Genomic DNA, 26,737 nt, shown 5'->3' with positions numbered 1-26,737 from the left:
AGAGAGATAATGTAAAATGTTTGTTCAATCTTCTTTCTGTTTAATCCTACTAATATTATAAATGCGAAACTTTGTGAGGATGTGTGTGTGTGTGTGTGTGTGTGTTTGTTACTCTTTCACGCAAATACTACTGAACCGATTACAATGCAATTTAGCACACATATAGAAGGTAACTTGGATTAACACATAGGGTAGGTTTTATCCCGGAAATCCCACGGGAACGGGAACTCTGCGGGTTCTCCTTTGAAAATGGGGCGAAGCCGCGGGCGGAAATCTAGTGTCTATATAAACACTAAAAATTATAAAGTATTTCAAAACGAATTCAATTATTATTTAGCAAAATTAGAAAATCCCCGAATTCGCGCGCAATTGCTGCTGTCATGCGATGCGCAACGTCGCTTGAGAGCGGCGCTCCGGAAATGGCTATTTTTCCATAGTAAATCTTTTGTTTCACGCGCAGGACTGCGGCGAAATTTCTCTTTCACTCTTATTGGATTTCGTATGTAGGCAATGTACTGAATATTGTTTCATAGGAGCGCAATCGAGAGCGCTCCGTAAGCTCCTTTTCGCGCGTTACTTATTAAATGAACAAGAGTGTAAGTAGGTATGTAATGAATTTTATTTGTAATTTGTAAAGGTACTAATTTTATGGATATTAGTATTGGAGTTTTTTACGATAGATTTTAAATAATGAGCAGGTAGTTATAACTTTATTATAATTATTTATGGGAGTTCACTGCACCAGCGCTCCTGAGGACGAGCCGCCTCTGTGTTTCAGGTTATATATTTATGTCATTTCTTTCAGACTGTCATAAACTTTTATTAGGTACTACTTTTGATAATGTTCTTAGATACATATTTATTTTATCGAAATGTGCTGTGATGAATGAATACATATTCAAATACAAATAAAATGGCTCTTAAGCTATTGCATAGCTTCTATCGCGGGCCTTGAGCGCGGGGACCGAATCCAGAAATTGCGTAACGAAAAACCTCACGCTCCCCACTCCAACAGGCACGGAGGTATGGCTTGAAGGCATGCTATGCAATAGCTTTACCGCGGCAGTCCCCGAGTGCCACACGTCTTTTTTTAACTACAGTTTTGGGTTCGGGATCGATTAAATAATAACACCTGCTATTTTTTTGTTACATATTTTCATTGTACAGACATCACTTTTCTACAATTTAAATGTAAGTTCTAAATGTAAAGTTATAGGTAACTGAGTGATACTGATATGTAACTGGCAGATCAACGCGAGTTTGCTGGGACTACTTTACGTAATATTGGCATTGTTACTTTAAGCTATAAGCCTTTCCAATATAGAAACGAATCTACAGCAGCGGCCCATACTTAAAATGACGTTATGAATTCATAAGTGTGAAAGGCGTGAGTATAGACGGAAAGATTAGTGCCGCCATTTTAGATTCGTTTCTTTATTGACGCGTGTTATACTAGCTGTGCCTCGCGGTTTTACCCGCATTGCTCCGCTCCTATTGGTCTTATTAGTGTGATGATATATGCCTTCCTCGATAAACGGAAATAACTTTTCAAATCGGATCAGTATTTCCTGAGATTAGCGCGTTCAAACAAACAAACTTCAGCTTTATAATATTAGATATTAGTATAGATTCCCGATATGAATGGTAGTTTTAGTTGTCAGACAGATTAATCGGTGTAGGTACACATGTTTATACTCTTTCCTGCAAAAGCTACTGAATAGATTGTGTTGATACTTTACAGTATTAAAGATTATATAAGAAAATCAGAAAAACTGTTACAGCTTATAAACATTTTGCCATAAAATATATAATAATAAGAAATAAAGGTAAATCGTCGATTGGAACTCTTTGATATGAGTCTTCTTCGTCTCCGTGCTGTCTGTAAAGTGCAATACTTACTCTTGCAGTTACCGACGTTCAGAACTTCAGGAATATATCAAGGTCAATAAAACACAGGACTTAATATGAAATTCAATATTATTTCGTTATGGTTTTAATAATACAATATATTTGCATACCATACACTATCGGTAGTATATAATTGATGACCGATCATCGAACAATGAAAAATGACATTCATCAATTTTCTTTTAACATTCTTTTAATAAATAGCTGTATACAAAAAGAAAACAATTATTTACAGAATAAGGCAGTACAATTACCACGTAAAATGTGCCTCGTCCTTACTTTAGCTATACAAGCGGTAAAAAATGTAACTTTAATATTTAATGATCGGGCCCTGCGTTCGCAGCGAGTTAAACGACGAGCAAGCGGTTAGTTCGTGAGCTTGTTACTGCGACTGGCGACTGCGACGCGACGCGACTGCGACGCGACTGCGACGCGACGCGACTGCGACGCGACTGCGACCGGCGCGCGACCGGCGCTCTCACTAACACATATGGCATCCGCCCGCGGCGGACTCGTCCACCGTTCACACTTCAACACTTACGCCTACACATTTTTATAAAAAATGATTTTGTGACGAAATTATTCCTACATAAAACGACTATCGTACGGTTTGTGATGGAACGCCGAGCGGCATTCGGCACTACTTCCCGCGGCGGTTAAGCGATCCGAACGATTGCGTTCAACACGAAACGACGTGTTTTAAAGCTCGAGTTTATATTACATGAAAGGAAAGTAGCACCGTAACTCGCCGCGCGACACAGCGACTAGATGACGAGCGCCATGTCCCGCTTGCTGGGCAGCTGCACCTTCTTGCCCTGCCACAGCGAGTTGTGGATCGTGAACGCGTCGATGGTCACCGTCAGGTGCTTCGTGTGCACCTGCGAGAAGCACTTGCTGCCCGAGTTGTACCTGCGCACGCAACTCGCGTCAATGCACACGTTACATTATATACCGACTACTGAATGTCACGTTTCATGTTAGTAATTCAATTTTATTATTTCAAACAGTTATCTAGTAGACAAGTTAATCTCTATTGAGGGGTAAAGTTGAATTTCACATTTTTGGCTCAAACATACAATATCGTTACTACAATTATCGATGTTATCGACACTCGGTTGTAATTTTAAAATAAGTAATTAATATAGCCGATATTGAACGGTTGTTTTTTTTTTTTCAGTTTAAAGGATTCACAATTAGAAATCATTATAATATGATAAATCGCAAAGGACTCACTTGAAGAACTTGTCGAACATGCGGTCGTTGACGGTCTTGGGCCCGGTGCCGTAGAGCTTGGTGACGAGGTCGGTGTCGGGGCAGTACGCGTAGAGCGCGCGGAACTGGCAGCCCGCGTCCCGGAACAGCACCAGGAAGTGCTTGCTCTCCGAGCGCGCGATCTCCTCCAGCACGCGCCGCTTGGCCTCCGCGTTCACGGCGCCCGGGAACACGCAGTACTCCACGGCGTTCAGCATGATGCCGCGGTTCGACTTGGTGGCCGGCTGCTTGTACAGCCGCGGGCCTGCAAGGGGCGGCCGTGAGTGGGGCGACGGGCACAGAGCGCACATAGCTACCTACTCATTGAAATAATCATAACAATATGAACCCGTTCGTCGCGCTCGGCGGCTCGCTCGGGGGAGAGAAATATTTAATTAGCGATCCGTTTCGACACACATATAGATACAGGGGGGGGTGCGGGGGTGCGGGGCGGGGGCGGCGACTCACCCGAGTAGTCCATGATGGAGGAGTGCGTGGAGGAGACGTCGGAGGTGTCGTCGTGCGCGCGGCGCTTGCCGATGGCGCCGGGCAGCGAGCCGGGCCCCGAGGCGGGCGAGGCGGGGTAGGGCGCGGCGGGGTAGGGCGCGGCGGGCGAGGCCAGCGCGCGCAGCCCGGGCGACGCGGCGCGGCGCGGCGGCGTGGCGCGGCCCAGCCCCGAGTCTGCGGACACCGCACTTGTAGCGCCGCGCGACAACCGACACGCGATATACCCAGTGGCGATTTCACGGACTCACAAATATATTCATTCGTAAAAAAATATGTGAATTCGATATTTAATACGAAATAAAAAAAGTCTATATAGTTATGCATAGTATGGAGATTGTTGAAATTCCACTAAAATAATTCCACCACATAAAAGTTAACATGTGTGAGTTTTTCCCCGGTTAGTTGTGGAAGAGTCGAGAATCGAGATGTGATTCGAGTCTAGCGTGCCGGTGAGGATTAGTGACGGAAATTATTATAGAATATCGAATTTCGATCTTAATTCGTGAGTGAGCAACTTAAAACATTTTCATGTAATTCTGCGACTACATTTCACTAATAATAATTAAAGAATTACAATAAATAATCGACTAGACTATACTCTACTACTTAAATAGTTTTACATAAAACGTATTAGCCGCCGGAAGCACGTTTCAATACTGACATCTATATTATTATGCGTCTAATGAAGAGCGACTAAAGCTCCGCTAGCGAAGCCGGGTTCGTATTTAAAGCTACTGCAAAATAAAAATAATCTGGTCACTACAGAAGCCAGCCATCGATTAATAAAAAATAAAAATAAAAAATTTCAAATCTACGATCAAATCTAACATCTGACGATGCGTATATATAAAATAGAGAAATCGTGACACCAAAAATTACTAGTTATTCGGTGAAAACATAAATACATAAATATTACAGTCTCTAAGACGACCGCGACTCATAGAGTAGAGCGATCGATAGAAAAGTGTCGACGTTACCGTCCTGCATATAAGCGCATTCGCTGAAAATAAATAAACACAACCGACACCACGATGTCATACCAACACCACATAGACATGCACAAGGACGCTACCGATGCACCGACACCTCCACCAGTGATGAGAACGAAACGGAAAAGTGCTCGCAACTAAACACGGCGCGGGGGCTGCGGGCTGCGGGCTGCGGCCGGCTGCACCCAGCTGCGGGCTGCGGGCTGCGGGCTGCAGCCGGCTGCACCCAGCTGCGGGCTGCGGGCTGCGGGCTGCGGGCAGCCCCCGCGCGCGGCCACGGAAGCGGGCGCGGCAAAGTGGCGAATCAAACGTGGCTTACCGCACAAGTTCATTAGAGAGCTAGATTTCCTCCCCGCCTTAAAGTTACTCTGGTAAGTGGAATATTTAGACCTTCCACGTGTCGTCGGCGGTTCGTCACTGACCCGCTCTGAAATGTTTCGTTCATGTCAAGGCGCCCGCGCGTGCGCCGCATGCACACGCCGCATGTACACGCCGCGTGCACACGCCGCGTGCACACGCCGGGTGCACACGCCGCGTGCACACGCCGCGTGCACACGCCGCGTGCACACGCCGCGTGCACGCGCGAGCGCTAACAACAAAAGGGAAGCGATACGGGCCACGTCATGTACATGTAGTGGGCTGTGGCCGCGAGGAACCGGGCTCAATGCGCGGAAGGTCTAGGGGTTCAGTCGGAGGAAGCTAGGAAACCTCGCTTGTTAAGTTCGGGGTCGTGCCTACGCATTCCGGGGGTGTATCAAGCTATTTTGCACTCGGGAGTAAAAACTATATTATGCTGAAAGAATACACACATAAAATAAAAGTAAAAATAAAAACGAAGCATCTACAAATAAATCAAAGAAGCGAATTGAAATACTGCGCCCGGCCACACTCGTCCCATCTGGATCATCAACGGGAGCGTTGATGATTGATGACAAATTATGTAAATATGAATACTTAATACGTGCAATTTTAAATATAATAATATGAACTCTATGATGTTTTGAGTCTTAAAAATATTTATAAAAAAAAAAAAAATCTTGTATTAGGGGTCTGTGAAATAATTAGTTGTACGTTAAATATATGTAATTATTCAATATTCTATAAATATCTTTAATAAATTGTATAAATATCTTTAGGACCGAATCACAGTAAGAAAATTTTTTTTGGATGTGACTGTCTAAATTAAAGACCAATCGGTGCAGTCACGAAAATATTTGCACTCAAATGATAAAATTTCGGGAAAATGCTTTGTCAAAATGGTAATTTTTAAATGGGATAAGATCATTATCATTTAAGTACATATATATTGGTCAGCTGAGGCGAGTGTCTTTAGTTGCGCTAGCCAATTCGGCGGGGAGTCAGGAGTCCAAACCTGATTTATGAGCGGGTCAATTGGGGAATAAGAAATAAGAAAAAGGGTCGAGGCAAATATAAGCGAGGTTTTGGAGGTGCATTCTTATAGAGAGGTGAAATAATAAGGACTTAAATGTTCAAGAGCGATGGCAGACTTCTATACATAAAATAGTTTGAGATATGGTAGCGTCTATACATGAAAAATATCTTATGTTCAGCATTCGTTTTTCAGTAACTTTGTCAAAAATATCTTTAGAAGGCGTATGTAATAAAATGTTTAGATTTAAAAATCATAGGATATATCTCCATATATCCTATGATTTTTAAATGATGCGTACTGCAGTTATTTGCTGTTAGTTCTGTAAATTCTAATTTGTTTAATTTGTTCAGTTTGCAGCGGTGTAATCACATTTTTTTAATGGTGACATTTAATTTTAGTCAGCGCTGCCATAACATACAATTTTTCACCAACTACTATTCTGCCATCGTTCTTCGGGGATATAGGTATTTCATATTTTCACCAAAAATACGTGTCATTCACATATTTCGGCCGAGTACCGAGTATTCACATACATCGACCGTAAATAATCAGCGGGGACGGAAGAAGTAGGGAGGACAGTATATGGCGACCATTTGACAGGAATCGGGCAGTCGGGAACAGCAGCGTAGATAGGGCAAAATGTTTGAAAAGTTAGAGGGGAAAACGTGTGAGGGGTGCAGTGTGGGGTGTGGGGTGTGGTGGGGGGTGCTCACCTCTTGAGGTCTTGCAGGAGCCGCGGCGCGCGAGCGGCCCGCTGCCCGCGAGCGGCGCGCTGCCCGCGCTGCCCGGCGACATGGCGCCGCGCTCCTCCACCGGCGACTCTGCGCAACCACCACTATCAATGTGTTGTCGCTCACTCGGGACGCACAATATTTGTGATACCTTCTTTTTACTATTTTACGTGACATCCTACGAGAGCTTACTAAATGTACAATATTTTATTTATTTATTTATTTAACCATTTATTGTACCACACCATTTAACATTACAATGTACAGTATATATATTTGTATGGATGCGAGGTAAAGTACAAATCGATTTCTTCCAAGCCACATATTTAAAATTAATCATTGACGAATACTAGTCTGTACGGGACTATCATTTTTGTATATTTTGTAATTGAGGTTGTGAAATAAAGATTTTACTATTTTATATTGACGATGTCATTAAAAATGTTAAAGACAAATAATTTCATTACTACGGCATATCTAAGACAAAAACTCTGTGATTAATTCGATACTCTTACGGGTGATATGAACATTGAACAGTGATGTGAGAAAAATTGTACGATATCATTTCATGTAGTATGTTCAGTAAATAGAGTAGATAATATGTGTCGATGTTAAGCGTAAGCTTTATTAAATATGAAGTAATAAAAAAAACATAATATATAGCTCGGCTACGGCGAAGATGCGCGTAGTAGACAGCGGACTCACCTCTGTAGGGGCGCTCCAGCAAGTTGTCCTGCGAGCCGCGGTAGTAGTCCCGGCGCGCGCCTGCACACACGCACACACTCACATGCGGCCCGACACACGCACACACACGCCCGCACGTTATCAATACTTCTACTATTTGACTATACTATGACCAAAAAGTGAACTTTTGCCATCGAAACGTACAGGGCGCGATGCAAACGTGAAGCCACGGGATACAAACAAAAATAAAATACGCACACCCGAGGGTCACGACTCGACCGCTCGCGTGTGCGTATTTTGCAAACAAATTCAAAATAAATCGTAAATAAGGTCGTCGCGTGTTACAGCTTTAAACATAAATAGAAGCTGTGCTTTCACAAAATAGTTGCAGCTAGTAAATTAATATTGAACATTTTTCATGCAATACAGAAATTAATAATTTAATTAATGTCAGCATTAATATATTATTCGCCTCACAGGTGATAGTGTTAGATTGAATTTGTGTTTATTTTTATTAATCTGTAGAACAAAGAAAGTGAAGTAAAAAAAAAAGTTTTATAATAAAATGCTGCTCGTTTGACGAACGATTGAAATAATTAATTAATATTTATAGTTTTATAGATAACAAGTTTTATAATTCCATTTTGCAAGATATTTCGGTTAGTTGAGAGTTTCCTTGTTAACTATAAAATATTTTTTTGTTCTGTCCGTGTTTATTTTATGCGTCTCGTGTGTGTCGCTGTCAGTGAGAGAGAACGTGTCGTGTGTGTGTGACACGTGGTGCGCGTGCGCGTACCGGGCAGGTTGGTGGCGGCGGGCTGCGCGTGCAGCAGCCCCTCGGCGGCGTGCAGCGCGCCGCTGTCCACGTGGATGGTCTTGGGGCGCGCGCGCCCCGCCGCCTTGCCGCGCAGGCGCGTCGTGCCCGTGCCCCCGCCCGTGCCGCCCCCACCACCCCCGCCGCCCCCCGCCCCTCCACCGACGCGGTTCAGCGACTCCATGAACTCTGACTTCTCGAACACTTTGCCCTGAAATTGCAAACGCACTTCGTGAGCACTAATCGTGACACACGTCAAATGAAGCTTTTCGGAAACCAAATGACCTCCCGCTCGGCCTCCTCCATGGCCTTCTTGAGCTTGTAGTCGTGCAGGATGGCGTCCCGGCGGCGCGCCTGCAGCTCCCTGCGCGCGGCGCGGCGCTCGCGCTCGGCCTCGTCGCGCGCACGCCGCGCGGCCGCGCTCGCCTCGCTGCGCGCGCGCGCCTCCTCCGCGCGCTGGCGCCGCTGCAGCGACAGCAGCATGATGCGCTCCTTCTTGCGCTCCATCTCCTCCGCGCTGTTCTGCGCACACACCACACACGCGACACGTATTAATATGCAGTACCAAACAAATATATACAGATAAGAAAATATATACATAGAAAAAAATAAAGTTCGATTGAACAATGAATTAATGTTTTCATTAAAATAAATTTCTCTTAAAAACTTTGAATATGAAAATGTATTTAAATTTAGTACATCAGTCGGTATCGACATTCGAAATCGAAAATTTAACAATAATTCCAAAAGTTTTCAAACTTCGGTCAAGTGAAGGTACATTGGGACGACAATAAATCTCATTTTTGCAACCTTGTCCGCAGTCCGGAACATTGTTAAAATTGCAAATGAAATTATTTTTTTGCTGTATGGTCGTGAAAAAAATTCCAAAAGTTCTGCAAACTTGGGGAAGTTTTCGATATAATATTTCATATCACGTATTAAATTTGCAACCAATCTCAGTGTACGGAACATTGTTAAAAATTGCAATTAAATTATTTTTTGCTGTATGGTCGTGAAAAAAATTCCAAAAGTTCTGCAAACTTGACACAGATATCGGAAATATATACCGAACGGTTGCATAAATTTGCAACCTTTTTCGTTGACCGGAACATGTTTATTTATAATTATTTTTAATTCGTGGTCATTTTTTCGAGTAAGGTGGTCTCGGAATAATTACAAACGTTTTGGAACTTGGTTGCAAACTTCGAAAACGTCTATTCTGATGCATTTACAAATTTGCAACCTCATTCAGTTTAATAAAAAAAAACATTAATATTCACTATTAAAAGATGTTCCGTACACTGAGATTGGTTGCAAATTTAATACGTGATATGAAATATTATATCGAAAACTTCCCCAAGTTTGCAGAACTTTTGGAATTTTTTTCACGACCATACAACAAAAAAATAATTTAATTGCAATTTTAACAATATTCCGGACTGCGGACAAGGTTGCAAAATGAGATTTATTGTCGTCCCAATGTACCATTCACTTGACCGAAGTTTGAAAACTTTTGGAATTATTGTGAATTGATTGTTTTGACTGACTGGAGTATAGTTATTAGTTATATAGTGAGATTATAAAAATAAAGCAAATATCTATATATTTATAAACAGTGCACGCACGGGGTCGGGCTCGAGCTCGCCGATGACGAGCGCAGCGGGCGCGGGCGCGGGCTCGTTGGTGAGGCGCTGCGTCTGCCGCGCGATGCTGTCCCGCGCCGGCGACGCGCGCGTCTCGTTCGGCTCCCGCGTGTCCCGCACGTCTCGTGCATCCCGTACATCCCGCGTGTCACGTACATCCCGTACATCCCGCGTGTCACGTACATCCCGTACATCCCGCGTATCTCGCGCTTCCCGTGCATCTCGCATATCCCGCATATCTCGCGTGTCTCGCATTTCACGCGAATCGCGAGAATCTCTTGACTCTGTATGTTCGAGTGGCGTATTTCTGTAAAAATTGTGATTGAATAAACTTTTATTAATACGCCTAGTGATAAAAAAAAATTGGTTGCCTGTAAAGTCGGTATATGGGCGAAAGTTTTACGTGACAACGACTTTTTATGTCTGTCTCTCTCGCTCTTAGGCGGGCTAACCATGCCCGCGTGCCTCTTTCGGTGACTCATCGTAACGTTACCGAGCGTTACACTTTTTCATAAGTGACTCCCAGCCGCAACCTAATTTAAGGCCGTGTACGCGGTCCGTGCGCTGTTTGGCTCAAATATGTGATTTTTCAAACCAGATTGTCCATCAACCACTTGTCTTACAAACATATGAATTACTAATAATTTTAGGAAATTTTATTGTCTATATAGTTAGTTAAGAGTTTTTTTCAATTAATACAGTATTTGTGAATACCATCAAGATAACTGAGCCGATGATTACTTGATTTCGCTTTTAGTGTCAATTTCGAAGCTAAAAATATCTGAAATCGCTGACAGATCTAACACACAATTTTTTTTAACTAACTGCAAAAATCCTTATTAAAATAGTTAGTTAAAAGATTTTTTTATTTTGGACTCCTAACTTACGAAATTAAAATCCGAACAATGTGAATTTTTTTAGAAATTATAGTCGACAAAATAATTATTTTCACCAAGATATTTGACTTAGTTAAATATAATTTTTACATATTGCAATAAAAGAACGTCTTACTTATAAGATAAAATTTAAAAAATCAACTAAGGTACCTCTATTATTTTTCTACAATTTTTTTTAAAGTACTATAAAACACTGCGCGCGACCCGATTAAAATCAGTCGGCAGCGAGCCTTTCCAGAGAGAGGACATGTTGCTCGGCGCTCTCCTGTGGACTTATGCTGTTCATAGTAAAAGGATAGCGCAAGCCGCGATCTATCGTAATAGATCGCGGAGATTTTGACTTGCGTTAAATTGAATAAGCCCTCTTAAGACGTCGTCACGTCAAAATCTTATTAAAATGATATAAAACTAAATACGAAGATAATAAAAATCATTTCCCAGAAGAACATTCGTATACTTTCTTTGAAATTTTTACTTGTCTTTCCATCCATAGGAATATTTCTCGTGCATAAAACAATAACGTACGACAAAAGACTACTAAAACAACTACGAGTCGAATTGAATATAACAGCGGTACCTATGCACCACGAAGGGCTCCTCCCGGTCGGGCCAGTCGGGCTGGTCGGGCCGCTCGGGGCTGGCGCGCTCCTTGCGGGGCGAGCCGCGCTTGCGCAGCGGCGGCTTGGCGCGCTTGGGCTGCTCGTCGTCGAACGAGATGTAGAAGCCCTTCTCGGGCCGCTCGGCCGGCTCGCGCTCGAACGAGTCGCGCGCCAGCGCCGGCCGCGTGGGCGAGGGCAGGCGGTACGTGCGCGTGCCCGACGAGATGTGCAGGCGGCCCACGGCCGGCAGCTCGTCCTCCGCGCTGCCGATGAACGAGATGTTCTGCGGCCGCATGTCGTCGGCGTCGGGCAGCGAGGCGGTGCGCTGCGGCGTGCGCGCGCGCCGCGGGCTGGCCGCCGGCGACTCCGCCGAGTAGCTCGCGTGGTTGGGCGGGCCCGTGCCGTTGTACGCGGGCTCCCCCCACTCCCCCCGCTCGCCCCGCTCGTGCAGCACGAAGGCCTGCGGGGACCAGCGCCCGCGCTCGCTGCCCGGCGCCGGGGAGGGAGACTTCCACGCGCGGGGCGGATCCACCGGCTGAGAGAACGAGTTCGATTGTTGGTTCTGGTGATGTAACTGAAAATATAAAAAAAAATTAGAATGAATTTGAATTTAATCAACACATGAATTATTCATATTATAATGATTAATAAGTGCACTCGAAATAGGGCATGCGCGTCACGTTACCTGCCAGCCCCTTAGCTCGGCGTGGTCGTGCACGTGCTGCTGCAGCTGCGCGTGGTGCGCGTGCTGCGCCCAGGTGCGGCGCTGCGGCTGCGGCGGCGTGTGCGGCGCGTGCGGCACGTGCGGCGCGTCGTGCAGGAAGAACTGGCGCGCGGTGTCGGGCTCGATGGCGCGGTACTGCGGCAGGTGCGGCAGGTGCGGCTCGGGCTCGGGCTCGTAGGGCGCCAGCTGCGGCGTGGAGCCGAACGCGCTCAGCGCCGCGCGCGCCACGTTCTGCTGCGAGCTGAACGCGCTGTGCTGCAACCCCACAAGACACCACATATACAAACCGCACCTACTGCTTTACTGCCTGGCACGATGCCAAATAAAAATCCAACTCGTCATCATTCAGATAAAATCCTTATGATTCACACACGTTTGTATTCCACGTTAAAAATAATTAAAATTTCACAAAACTACATCATCCGTGTATAAAATCAGGCATCACATAATCTCTATTTTATCTTACTCTATCTAGTAATGCGATCACACGTAATTTACATCACACTTTGTTAACGACAAACACGTCAAATGTTACCACTATTTCTCATGCACACGTAATAAATAACTATAACAAAATTAAAACACGTAAAATAACCGAATCGATCCATCTCTGTTCACCCTTAAACTAAGAAATGAGAAATTGTATCATAAACTAAACTAAACAACGTACTCGAAACATCAATGATATAGTTTAAAAAAATATAACTACATACTTATTGTTTACGAAGAATACTCACTAATTGTGGAATGTTCGGTTGATAATGTTGGAAATGTTGTTGCTGTTGAAACAGCTGTTTCGCCTGTTGCTGTTGCAACTGCTGCTGGAGTTGCTGCTGTTGCTGCTGCAGTTGCTGTTGCAGCTGTTGTTGTTGCTGTTGAAGTTGTTGCTGCTGCTGCTGTTGTTGCTGCTGCTGTAACTGATTCTGTTGGCTCGCGAGTCGCGCTATGTCGCTCTGTATGTCTTGTAAACTCGAGTTCATTCTGTAACCATCACTTTTTGAGTGAATATTTCTGGCCAAATGAAATATTTCACAAATGGCAATTTAACGCAAAGTACTCACTTCGCTATCGATTGCTGATATTGTTCTAAGGCTGTATTTTCTGCTGTCTGGCTCGGCGCTTCGGGGACCACATCCTATATAATTGGTACGAGCAAGGTTGGGATTATCAATGTCCTTTATTATATATTAAATTTATATTGAAATATGGCTGAGTAATTTTTTTCTAATTAGATGAGGGTGAACACCGATGACTTAAATTAAGAATTATGTATTGTATTGCACTAATAACTGACAAAAATGATAACAAAAATAACGTATAGTGCAAAAAAGGCAAAAATTAAAAAGCTAAAACGAGGTTACATATTATTCTAAATGACATTTAAAAGCTTAACTAACAAATTGAATCAAACAGATACAGAGTCTACGGTGGATACATGCTTTTAAACACACACAGACAACATGCACTAACATGCGACACGTTTGAGTGCACAAACAGACACTTCATTCACAACAAATCTTAACAAATATGATTGCGTATGTATTGTTGTTTTGTATGTATGTTATTAAATGATCAATAAAATGAAACATATCTAAGACAAAAAATATATACGATTTATATATTTCGCGACAGTTTTATTAAAAAAATGTAATAACAGCCTCGAAGGACCATTTTGATACTGCTTCCTTTAACTATAATAATTAATTATAAAAACATATCTAAACAACTTCAATAACTGTATTTATAAACTGAATCTGCACACTTGCATATTAAAACGAAACTTTAATACGTGTACAATGTAGTGTATCGAAGTATAAGTGTAGTGTAGTGTAGTGTTGTGTAGTGTAGCGCAGTGCGTGCGGTTACCTGCGCGCTGTTCCCGCCGGGCTGCTTGTCGTCGGCGCCGTCCGCGCCGCGCCCCTTGCCCTGCAACACCGCCACCGTCACACACACTGCACCTCTCACACCGCACACCACACGTGACACACACACCCCCTCCCCCCACTCCCCTACATGCACTCACACACTGGCCCGTACTAATATCCCTCCGGTACATATTGTTTCGTGAAACAGTCTCACTATAAGTACCGTTCAAATTTTCAAATGGTTAATAATTATTTTCGTGATACTTTGCCACAATTTTTGTAAAATATCATTGTAACACTTAGAAACAAACATGGCGTTGTGACTCGTGCATACCAGTGTAACGCGAATCTATTTCAAAGTGTTGGAATACAAAAAAGTGGCACACCCACAAGTTAGTCCGGAGGATGTTACTACGGGCCGCAATTACATAAAATGCGTCGTTCAATAGAGATGCACCCCACGAAACACATAATAATTCTGAACTTCTGCGGCCTCTGTTCAACGACAATGCAATCGAATAAATCTACTCGAAATACTTTATGACCCAAATTGTTGACACAACTGACCAATCTGTAAACGTGAACTCAATCAATATTTATACGTGATCGTTATTGTGCTTCTTAAACTTTATAACTCTTTGTACACAATTTATTATCTACAAATAAGAATAAGAGTGATGTTGAAAAAATATGTTTAAATTCAAAGTACACATGCGTGACCATGTGCCGTGAGGATGTTCGTACTTATCGACAGAGATCGGTGGAACTGTTACAATTGCGTAAATTCAAATGGCAAATGTTTGCGTTGCAAAATATTCATGAAAATAATTGATTCTGCGTAAGCTCATTTTCTTTTCTAAACCTAAGCTCGAATACGACTGTATAATTAAAAGCGGAAGAAATTACGTTAAAAATTCTTACAAAATATTGAAGTCTATAAAGCGAATAGGTAATAACTGTAAAATATTAAGAGTAACAAGGGATGAGAGGCGTGTAAGCGTGGGCGAGTCAACTGAATGTATCGAATGTACGGAATGACGAGTTTCGCAACAACTACTCTACGAGCCGCGGCCACTCACCAGGGAGGCCAGCTGGTATTGCAAATATGTATCCTAATGAAAATAAAAACAACATCTTTAGCATCTGTGTGTAGTCATCTCGATCACAATTTTTTCATTTTTTTTTTTTTAATGTTTCACAATTTAAAAACATATTAGTTCCTTAAATATTTCGCGTACTTTTAGTTCTTTATTAACATTTTGTTAGTATCTGACAAAACATAGACTAATATTTTATTCTCGTTAAAGAATATATTTTATAAATGCAGTAGAAGTGTTGTTATCTGTAAGATTGTCAGTTATTCAACAGTGATTTTAAAGATTCGGCGGGCGTATACCCAATTTTGACTGAAGTCGAACCATTTGATCGTGTAATTGGATATAAAAGTGATATAGTGTTACGGCACATATTTCTATAAAACCCATTTATAAATATTTTTACGCTCAAAAATATATAGGTAACAAGAACACAGAAAATAGCTTTAAGTGTAGGTTCGTATCGGCGGTATGTGCGTGCGTGTGCGTGTGCGCGTGCGTGGCTACTGACCCTGGTGACGGCCTGCAGGAAGGCCTGGTGGCCGAGGTGCTGGCGCTGGCGCGTGAGGGCCAGCTCCAGGCGCCGCTTGTCCAGCTCGATGCGGCGCCGCTTCTCCTCCAGCTTCAGCCGGATGTTGTTGAGCTGCGCGGCCATGGCGCCGCCCGCCCCCGCGCCGCCCCCCAGCGCCCCCAGCGCCCCCAGCGCCCCCAGCCCGCCCAGCCCGCCCAGCCCGTCACCGTCCCCTCCACTGTCGTCTAACAATTCGTCGCCGTCTGTAATAGTTTACATCGCAGCGTTATAGATCAGAGGACCATATAAAGTAGACGAATATTTAGAATGATTGTTTTTGGGATACACGTTTTCATCATGGAAGGCAATTGTAAATTATTATGACGTTTTTAAAGGTTCATAACGTATTCAGATATCAAATCAAAACAAAAACATCATGAATTTTCTTTCACGGCTAACGTTACTGACATTAATCGCCAAATTAAAAAATAATAATAAATAATCTAGTAAATTTATGATAGTTTTATACTAACTAGGCTGGTGCTCGTGCTGCAGACACTGCTGCTGCCATGTCGTGGTGTTGGTAGCGGGCGTTATGAACGACGTGCTCTTGCGCCGCTCTCTGTCTCTCTCCTGTTTGTCTATGTGCTGGCCTGGAACGGCGGTACCGAATATACGTTATTAATTGTTTACGGTATACATATTCAATGTAATAAACATATTTTGCTGAATGTTTATATTTACATCGGGAAGGTGAATAATTTTTTTATAAAAATTATTCTATGAGTGATACAAGAATCAGAGCACGGTAAAAAAGGCCAATTGCCAACAATAGTTACAATAGTTTATTATATTCTGGTTGTGATTATTAGTTAAAAGTTTGGATAAACCGATTATAGTAGAAAACAAAATACAGTTGCACAAGCTAAATTTGGTGCAGAATACTCAAAAAAGAATACAAAAACCGCTAGAAATAGAGAGATGCAGAAGCCATATTATACTGATACACTTATGCAAGAATGCACGTTGGTATGTTTATATCAACTACTTTGTAAACTTGTAGTTAATTACACCGAAAGCAAAATCTACTAAAAAAGCGGGTAGAAGTAACAACTCAGGGATATTCATTAGAGTTTGCAAAACAGAAAAATCGTGTTAGTGAACAATTTTGAATTTGGGAATATGTGGTCAGGTGGTGGTATTAATTTCATCACCATATCACTAACACTAACATAGGAGTTAACAATATATTGAAATATCCTAACTAATCATGTCAATAGAAGTAATACATTCCAATGATACAAAAAAGGTAAACGTATTATAAATTTGATCTATTAAAAATATGAGAGCAATATATTATATTTTAGTTAGTATACACGCAATGTGCGGGTACCTATCTGCTCCCCGTCCCCGTTCCCGTTGTGGTGCGGCCGCGCCAGCGTGGCGAAGCTGGTGACGAGCCGCTCGCCGTCCGGGCAGTCCCGCTCGGGCGCGTCCCCCGCACCGCCCATGTTCCCCGCATTCCCCGCATTGCTCATGTTCCCCGCATTCCCCGCATTGCTCATGTTCCCCGCATTCCCCGCATTGCTCATGTTCCCCGCATTCCCCATGTTGCTCATGTTCCCCGCGTTTCCCGTATTCCTCATGTCCCCCGCGTTCCTCGTTCCCGTGTTTCCATCGCCGTTGAAGTCGCCGTGCATGAACTGAAGTGAGCCGCGGATGTCTTGCCGCGACGATCGTAGCGGTGGGTTGTGATTGAGGTTGCCTGTAAATTGTGGTTATAAATTATTGTAAGTTATTAAAATACTTTACCTATGATAAAACTTCAAAATACACTTTATAAGTTGTATAAAAATAAAATTTATAAAAAGTTATACAATTTTTCGAAACATTCTCTAATCACTAATGTCTACAAACAATACATTTATAAACTCAATCTATATATATACATATATTAAACTCAAAGGTGACTGATATAGTGATTTATCAACGCACAGCCCAAAACACTGGTCGTATCGGGCTGAAATTTGGCATGCAAGTAGATGTCATAACGTAGGCGTCCCCTAAGACAAGATTTTCCGAAATTCTTGCGGGAACGGGGATGCACGTACAAACTCGTGGGCGGAATTAATTTTTCATGAATGATTTCTTATTTTTTTGTATAGGCATCTAAATTGAGATACATAAATAGGATTTAAATCAAATAAATATATGTGTGCGGGTCGGTACCGTGGTTGTTGGCGTGCTGCAGCGAGGTGAGCGTGGCGAGCTCCTTCTCGGGGTTGCGCGCGAAGTGCGGCGCGTCGTGCGAGCCGCCGAAGTTCTCCAGCGTGAGCTGGCTGTCGTCCGACACGGACGAGCGGCGCGAGCGGCGGCCCGCGAAGCTGCCCTCGCGCGACCCGCCCCACGCCGACGGGCGGCCCGCCGCCACGGCGGGCTCCCCCGGCCCGCCGCCCGGCCCGCCCGCGTCCGGCAGGTCGCGCCGCAGCATGGCCGACAGCGTGGTGATGGCGCGGCCGCGGTGCACGGTGAACTCGTCGCGCGGCGGGCTGCAGCTGCGCCGCTCGGGCGTGGAGCAGGCCGAGCGCGCCACGCCCCCCGCGCCCGCCGCGCTCGCCCCCGCGCCCCCCGCGCCCGCCGCGCTCGCCCCCGCGCCCCGCCGCGCCGCGCACGACGACGGGGACCGCCCCACTGCACCACACCACACTATTATATTTATTGTACACAATGATAGTGTAAATTTTCAATAAAATATTCAGTGAAATAAAAAAAATTAAACAAATACATACTATATTAAACGCTAAAAATAAAAGTATTTTATATCAATAACATAAATAATATCTTTACCAAAAAAAATCTAGCAAAAATTTGCGTAGGTAAGTGTATAAATTGTAATCTTTAAGTTTAATTTTGTGCGGACGTATAAACACAAAAGATTTATGTGGGAATCGTTAATAATTATAATTAGTGTGATGTGTGGGAGTGTTGAGACCATAACATCAACGACTCCATGCCTGCACATGCACAGTTATGAAGCACCGAAAAGCGAGAACATGCAAAGCGACCGAACACGAAAAGCGTTAGATAAAGCAGACAAACAATATTATACTGGAAAAAATAAATAAAAACAACAAATAAGGTGTAATAAAAGATAATATTTATTTTGAAAAACAAACTGTACACACGGACACACACACAGCCATCTGCTGACATTGGGAAGGCAACGTTTGTTTTATAATGTATCGAAATAAAACATGAACTACTAAAGCACTAGCTGTACTCACAACCTACGTCGCTAAACATTTCTTAGTATGCGATTTACCCTTAAGCTCACTCACAAAGGAAAGTAAAAAAAATCTCTGAACTGAATACCCAAAAATAGTGAATTACAATAGTTGTATTAAAATTAAACAGTAGTTTAAAACGATGCTCAATGAACCATTAGTTTGAAGGTTTTAGTGTAACATCTAGTCGAGTTCACAGTGATCGTCCGCGGGTTGCCTTCCCTAGCGGTGCGCACACGGACACGCGGGTACCTGCGAAGGGCGCGTGGTCACGGTCGCGGTCACGGTCGCGGTCACGGTCGCGGTCCCCGCGCAGGTCGGGGATGGGCGTGGGCGGGGGCGGCGGCAGGTGGCGCTTGTGGCGCACGCCCCACGCGTTGCTGTCCGCGTCCGCTGCACACGAACACGCCACACCACTCAGCACCGACACACATCGCCTAGCCCTAGCGCTACGCCCCTTGCCCTGCCTCGCACGGTTACCTTCTCCTCTTATATTGTATGTGGGGTAAAGCACAATGTACTCTTATATTCACGTAGAGAGTGAATAACATGTTAAATCAAGTATCCGAAGATGACTCGATTCATAATTCGGTCATAAGAAGCTTTTTACTGACAATTCCCAGAAGCTACATTGAATGTTTCCCGTACAGCTGTAATAATGGTATGTACCCAGGAGACATTCAGTTGCCCTATACACATTCCACTACAGTAAACATACACGTACATACAATCCCAACATATACAAACACCTTTCGCTCACAGGTACGCATCTCGCTGTAAAGTAACATATTTTAATTACGTATACAGATGAAATTGAAATTATATGTTGAACAAACAATGAATTTACTGTATTCAAATATCTTTACTTGATGCATCAATAAGTATTTCATCCAGAAACGTCAAACTTACCTCATGCTAGAAATATTTTTAGAAAAGATATAAGATGTCTCATATATAAGCTAAATGAATACTTGGGCAATATACAATAACCTATAACGGCGATATCCCCAATACAATAGTACGCGAATCGGTTAATTATAGTCGAATTAGTAGAGGGCTCGATATTATGACCACATACTCCCAGTAGCGCATGCGATAGGGACTAAGCTCTACTACTGCCGCCGCATTCAATACTATGGACTTCATGCTGAGCAAAGAGCAACATTAAAATTTTTGTTTTCTTCCTACACAATAAATGGAAATATTCCCAAAAATATATGAAGGATAACTTGATATAAATTGTCCATATTTCGAATGCGGTGTCAGCAAAGAATCATACGGATGGTCAATCGGACCGATAGTGTTAGGGTCACTTAATGCTCGACCATCCTTCTCAGAGTCAAAATACGCTCGAATGGAAGCAAGCAAGATACTGCTCAGATCGCCACAATCGAAACTAAATATGCCAGAAATTATTTCTAAATTGTCGTGGGCAGGTTTAGTATGATAAATGATTTCGATTGCGGCGAGCGTTGAACAATGTCGGTGCGGGCGGAGGGTAGGGGGGGAGGTTGGCACTCACCCTGTGGCGCACGCTGCGCCGCGTGCACGGGGTGCACCTCCAGCATGTTGAACAGGTCCGCCAGCAGCGCGACCAGGTTCTGCCGCATGGACCTGCAAGGGGAAGGCGGTTAGCTGCGTGTGTAGAGGCGCGGGCGGGCGCTCGCGCGGGCACGTACCCGCGCATGTAGATGACGTCCTCGGGCAGCATGTGGAAGCAGTCGTGCGGCAGCGCCGTGCGGCAGAAGCGGTGCACGAGGTTGAGGTTGTGGCGGCAGTCGTGCAGCGAGGCGGCGCGCGCGAGGCGCAGCGCGGCGCGCGGCAGCGCCTCGGGGCAGTACCACGCCACCAGCGCGGCCAGCGCCGTGCCCGAGCACACGTCCTGCACGCTGCGCACCGCCGCCACGCCGCCCGCCCCGCCCGACCCGCCCGACCCACTCGTCTCCTGCGCAATTAGCACAGGAAAAGTTCACTGATTTGGTTCATAAAAAAATAATATCGGCTATAAAGAGAGAGCTGCTGTATGTAATTACAAAGATTATAGGTGTACATGTAAAGTATAATATTATGTTAGAAATTAAGGTCGTAAGTTGAGTGTTCAAAAATGTTTTATAATCATAATATTTTTTAACTCGCACGTCTCGATCTCGATTTTATAATGTGCAAAATAATATAAATAAATATTTATCTACTCGATGAGTATGACAACTATGTTATCTTTAGAAATGACTATGTTTTTAGTCATCGATTAAAACTGCATAGCTGTTATATCACGCAATCAAATTTCCCACCTAAACAGTAATGCCCACATTACTATATAGAGAAATATCTATAATTAGAGGGTATTATATTATTAGGGTATCATAGTTCGCGAATATATTAAAAAAAAGATGTGAGTGCGTTCCCACCTCGGCCCTGTTGAAGGCGGTGGCGGCGGCGTTGAGCCAGCACAGCAGGCCGTCCTCGGGCGAGCAGGGGTGCGGCGGGGGCGCGCCGCCGAGCCGCTGCGCCGCGGCCGCCACGCGCTCCGCCGTCACCACCTCGCGCGCGTACAGCGCCATCAGCGCCTCCACCACCGCCATGTGCGCGCTCTGCAACCAACACGCACCACCGCTTACTACCATCGTGATTATATAATAAACTCAAGTATTTACGAAATTATAGGTAAGCAATTAGGGAAATCAAAATTTTGAGTGTGCAACCCTAGGGAAAACGGACTGAACGATCTTGATACTGCTAATTTTTTTTTTTGTCCTCAATACCATTAGTCACATTACATAAGTGGACACTACTGTACTTAATAATGAAATATCCACTTAATATTATGTAGGTACATACTTACATGTATAATACACATTACACATAGTACTTTTATATAGGTAATACATATTATTATTTACACATACCTATATTTGTATATTCATTATCATTATGCCATGTGAAAATATAGATGTAATGATAATGCAGATCAAAATTAGATTGCTTATAATTTTTTATAAAATAAAAATAAAATGAAACTATGTTTATTTTCGTAAGTATTAACAGATACACACATTATAAAATTGACTTGGACAGCTTGGACTTGACGAATAGCCGTATTGGAAACTCCTATAATAAGTTTTCATAAAATTATATTGTAAACAACAAACAATATTATAGTTACCTACTTATAATATTTTTAATTTAAAGTATCAAAACGGGTAAGTTCAACTTACCAATAAAATATTCAAAATTGAAAATTTTGATGTGTTTGACCCTTCTTCATCCAATATTTTTCTATACACATTATAAAAAACACCTCTTGCTTGTGATCGCAGCGGCTTTTTCGACACTATCGAAGATTTTTTAGACAAAATCCTAAAAATTATTCATCAATTGCAAAGAAGACAAATAATTTGACAACCAATTTGATAGTTGTCAAATAAAGTTGCCACATGAAAAATCTTTTATTTCTTAAATATAAATATGCCATCAGATTCTGGTAGACCTATAAAGTGTGCAAGTGCAGTGCTAACAAGTGCATAAAATATTCTTATTTGCCCAAAAATTTGATAAGAACAATAGTTGTGCCTATTGCTAAAAATAAAAGCGGTAATCTAGGCGATTCGTCTAACTATAGGCCTATATCTTTAGGAACTATATTAAGTAAAGTGCTGGAGCGTCTTATTCATCCTGAAATACAGAGATCATTAAATATTAATGAAGCACAGTTTGGTTTTCGTCCTGGACTATCAACGGACGCCGCTATTTTTAGCCTAAAGAGTACCATAAATTATTATAAGCAACACAAAACATCGGTGTATGCTTGCTTTTTAGATCTTAGTAAAGCTTTTGATCTGGTAAATTATGGTATTCTTTGGGATAAACTGGAAGCAACAGGAGTTTCTTACAGTGTAGCGCGTCTGTTGAGATTCTGGTACGGAAATCAAACAAATTATGTCAGATGGGGCGACTCCATGTCTAGCGGGTATAGGTTAGAATGTGGAGTACGTCAAGGAGGGCTAACCTCTCCGGACCTGTTCAATCTCTAAATAGATGGATTGATTGGCGAGCTCAGGGGAACCAGGGTTGGATGTCATCTTGGCGACGTGTGCGTAAACAATTTAAGTTATGCCGACGACATGGTTCTGCTGAGCCCCTCAATTAAGGGTCTGAGAAAACTACTCTCAATTTGTGAGAATTATGCTAATTCTCACGGCTTGAAGTATAACGCTTTAAAGACCGAATTGATGGTATTTAGATATGGACAGGGACCGGAGAGAATACCTGGGTTATTTTTGAATGGTTCTCCTGTTAAAATCGTGGAACAATTTAAATATTTGGGTCACATTTTGACGGGGGATCTAAGAGACGATTCAGATATTGAACGAGAGCGCAGGGCCCTTGCAGTCCGGAGCAACATGCTGGCGCGAAGATTTGCCAGGTGCACTACTGACGTTAAAAAAATGTTATTTAAAACATATTCCATGTGCATGTATACGTGTCAATTGTGGTGCAACTTCACAAATAAAGCGATTTCTTCATTGAGAGTGCAGTATAATAACGCATACAGACTCTTCATGAAACTGCCCAGGTTCTGTAGTGCATCTGGCATGTTTTTGGAGACGAGGGTCCCGGATTTCAGGGCTTTAATGAGATCTCGAATCGCAAATTTTTGGGAGAGAATGAGACGCTCCAGTAATAGTATTCTGGTGGCTGCCTCTAACTATTATGACAATCCAGTACTTCTGTACTGGTGCAAAGTTCACTCACCATATTATGCTAGGGATAAACCTATAAAGCCAAGAAAAAACTATAAATGATGCTCTAATTGTCTTTAATCTTAATCTTTTTTATATATTACTTTTATATGGGAACCCAACATTTCCTGAAATAAAACAATTTTATTTATTTATTTATTTTTTTATAAACCATAACATTTTCTATAAAATATTTGAAATAATTTGTCCGTGTCCGAAACCTGAATTAATTTAAATGAATCGTTCTATTGATAGTTAATCGTAAACCCCGATTCTCAAGTTTAAATAGCCTAGTTCATAAAACTTGCAAACGAATATTTCACGTCGATTAAAATGAACCCACTCGGGCCCACACACAATAATTATGAGGGTTCAAATTAGGCGCACGCGACCTCGCGAAATGCGGCGCTACAGTTAAGCATTCATCATTAGTTGCGACTTGGGAACGCTAACGGCGACCGTGGGTGGCGGCCGTCAGCGCGCTGCGGGCCGGTGAGCCCGTGAGCCGCGCATCAGACACCCACAGCGCAACATATTGGGGCTAATTGCAATGCCATTCACTTCCGATTTCCTATATATATGTATCTTAACTAGCTACGACGCGATTCCAAAAGATAAAAAATGGAAAATCTTCCATAATTATTATTCATAAGTGTTTGGTCAAATTAAATTATTTCTATTAATTTGTAACAATCTAACGCTATATTTTAAGCGTGACTATTTAATAAAAGAAAGAGTTTAATGAAGAGCTTGATAAGAATTTGCAATTATTCTTCTTTCTCATATCTTTCACTAAACTAAATAAGATGTACATTTTTAATTGCGTTAATAGTAGTATTGTACTCATCGATCGTTCCTGCGTGCTATAAATATTTACGTTCCTGTCGCTATAAGCTACACAAACAAGGTGATGCGTCGCAATGTGCAATATTCCATGTGACTCATAATTATTGTCCGCGATGTTAGTGTTTAAGCAAACTATATTAACAACATTACTTAATAACGTAATATTATGGCAGGTCGGCAATATTCATGCGAGCTGTTTGTTATTCCGAGTGGATTACACTCTCGGGTGAGCGGCACACCGAAACTTAGGAATTGGCCCGGTCCAATATTGCGATAAATTTATTAATCTAGGCCAGCGGAAACTTTCGCTCTATGAAAAATGTGAACCGCGCCGGAGCACTACATTGTAAAAGTTTAAAACCAATAAAGTCGTTAACAATAAGCTGTTGACGAGATTTCATTGCTTGAGCTGCACACGATAACAATCTGCACACGACGGAATAATTTCACATTTATGCGGACACTCGAGACAACATTCTACTCTTATGCACGACTCCATTCGATACAGTGCAGCGCCTCTGAGCGACTCCGAATGCATTTAACATTATCAGAAATTAGAATAATCTATGCATTAATGAACAATAACTTAAAAACCCTATTTTATTGGTTCTGTAATCACAAATTAAAATCACAAGCTTAAAATATAAGCTTTTTAATAATATTAAATATATAATTTTAGATACGAGTGACGCTACGCAATATATTTTCCCAAGAGAAGCCCCTTAGATATTTCCATTAATACAAAATGTCACTTTTTCGGTTTGAAATCGTGCGCTAGTGGCAATTTGTCCGATAAAACTAATCGCATAGTGTCTGTATGTAGCGTAAAATATTTTCATGGGTGGCAGATGTAGTGTATTCTGCAGGATATTGACTAACCATCCGCAGGGGGTTGTTCTGTATGAGGACGGTCTCGGTGAGCGGCGCGTCGGCAGGCGCGGCCACGGGCACGCCCTTGCGCGCCAGCGTCTGCAGGATGTTCCAGTGGTTGAGGCTGTGGTAGTTCGGGTCCGAGTACATGTTCGCCAGCGCCAGGCAGTACAGCTCCGCGCTCGCCAGCCCGCCCACAATGGGCGGCTTCAGGTGCTCCTGATCCTGAAAAGTGAAAAAACTTTATTGAACCAACGCCAACTTTATTTAGCAATTCGCGTGGGTGGGACAACCCCTGCCAAGTTTGTCAGTTTTCCCCTTTGACTATTATGTATGCTTCAATGTATAAAACTACGCAACGGATTTTGATACGTTTTTTTTTTTAATTAACAGAGTAATTCATGAGAAGGCTTTAGTATACATATAATTTATTAGTTTATAGAATAGACAAAGCGGGCGACGCCGCGGGCGGAAAGCTAGTTCATAATAAATCAAACATTAATCAGTAGGTGGAATAGTAACCTCACGTGTGTGTTTGAGAAAGTATTCATTGCTTGAATTGCAATAAAAATGAAAGTGTGCATCTCCGTAGACGGTAATGTAAGCACTATGTTGTACTGCTTTTCAAATACCGAAATACTAGATCGACTTCTAAACAAACACTGCACATACAAGTTTCTGCATAGAAACGTTAAGTACAAAACTTAGTTTTAGAGGACAGTAAATGAATGCACACTTAAATGTTTTAATTTTTCTAATCAAGAGATTCATATAGTCTTCATGACATTTATTTCTAATTCATACAATATAAAATAGTTATATTAATATAGAACACCGCACTATAATACCTACTGTACATACTGTAGCCGCGCATATCGATTAGACCAAAAGCGCCACAAAGCATAGAGCTCTTTGGTAACATCTAGAGCTAAGACCAAAGAAAGGTCACGTTCCTTATTAAAAACGGGACTCTGCTCGGCGCTCACAGCTCTCGATATTAGCAACTTGGCGATTACTTAATGCGATAATTTTACTATATGCTAACGGCCTACGAAGTGCATATTCTAGCTGGACAGTTTTTTAGTGTTTATTTGATATCAACTTAAGTACAAATGAAGTTTGCTATTCTTACTACGAGATACTGTATACGACCTACGTATTCCATATTTTTGGTCATTTAAATTGTATCAATTTATACAGATAAATGGTTTTCTTTAGTTTATAAGATTCTAATTAATCGTCATTTACATTATGTAATGTACATGTTAAATGATGTGAACCAGAAATACTCTTCTGCCCAAATGCAAATTAACGAGCATATACAAGAGGCAGATTATCTTATTAAGTTGAGCAATGACAATATGGATCGTTTTGAGTCGCTGACCAATA

The 26,737-nt window shown here is 42.5% G+C and overlaps 1 protein-coding gene across 1 annotated transcript in view; it reads right to left on the bottom strand.

The window, feature by feature from the left end:
• Positions 1 to 1,959: 1,959 nt before the first annotated feature.
• LOC123706055 (patronin) overlaps positions 1,960 to 26,737 on the bottom strand; it is a 53,549-nt gene continuing 28,771 nt past the window's right edge. The window contains exons 3-26 of the mRNA XM_045655182.1: positions 25,358 to 25,573; positions 21,302 to 21,484; positions 20,573 to 20,838; positions 20,416 to 20,507; positions 19,089 to 19,286; positions 17,839 to 18,300; positions 17,003 to 17,374; positions 16,143 to 16,262; positions 15,610 to 15,872; positions 15,084 to 15,116; positions 14,006 to 14,065; positions 13,201 to 13,274; positions 12,877 to 13,120; positions 12,101 to 12,394; positions 11,394 to 11,989; positions 9,903 to 10,227; positions 8,563 to 8,799; positions 8,260 to 8,488; positions 7,485 to 7,544; positions 6,762 to 6,869; positions 4,801 to 5,082; positions 3,628 to 3,909; positions 3,142 to 3,424; positions 1,960 to 2,817 (exon numbers count right to left, since the gene is read on the bottom strand). Of these exons, the coding sequence (XP_045511138.1) occupies positions 2,673 to 2,817; positions 3,142 to 3,424; positions 3,628 to 3,909; positions 4,801 to 5,082; positions 6,762 to 6,869; positions 7,485 to 7,544; positions 8,260 to 8,488; positions 8,563 to 8,799; positions 9,903 to 10,227; positions 11,394 to 11,989; positions 12,101 to 12,394; positions 12,877 to 13,120; positions 13,201 to 13,274; positions 14,006 to 14,065; positions 15,084 to 15,116; positions 15,610 to 15,872; positions 16,143 to 16,262; positions 17,003 to 17,374; positions 17,839 to 18,300; positions 19,089 to 19,286; positions 20,416 to 20,507; positions 20,573 to 20,838; positions 21,302 to 21,484; positions 25,358 to 25,573 (5,424 nt within the window). The 3' untranslated portion in view covers positions 1,960 to 2,672. The remainder of the gene's footprint in view (positions 2,818 to 3,141; positions 3,425 to 3,627; positions 3,910 to 4,800; positions 5,083 to 6,761; positions 6,870 to 7,484; positions 7,545 to 8,259; positions 8,489 to 8,562; positions 8,800 to 9,902; positions 10,228 to 11,393; positions 11,990 to 12,100; positions 12,395 to 12,876; positions 13,121 to 13,200; positions 13,275 to 14,005; positions 14,066 to 15,083; positions 15,117 to 15,609; positions 15,873 to 16,142; positions 16,263 to 17,002; positions 17,375 to 17,838; positions 18,301 to 19,088; positions 19,287 to 20,415; positions 20,508 to 20,572; positions 20,839 to 21,301; positions 21,485 to 25,357; positions 25,574 to 26,737) is intronic.

Source organism: Colias croceus, chromosome 3 (genome assembly GCF_905220415.1).
Source record: "Colias croceus chromosome 3, ilColCroc2.1".
In the NCBI taxonomy this organism is placed as follows: domain Eukaryota; kingdom Metazoa; phylum Arthropoda; class Insecta; order Lepidoptera; family Pieridae; genus Colias; species Colias croceus.
Note: the sequence above shows the minus strand (reverse complement) of the source record. Positions and strands in the feature narration are given on the sequence as shown.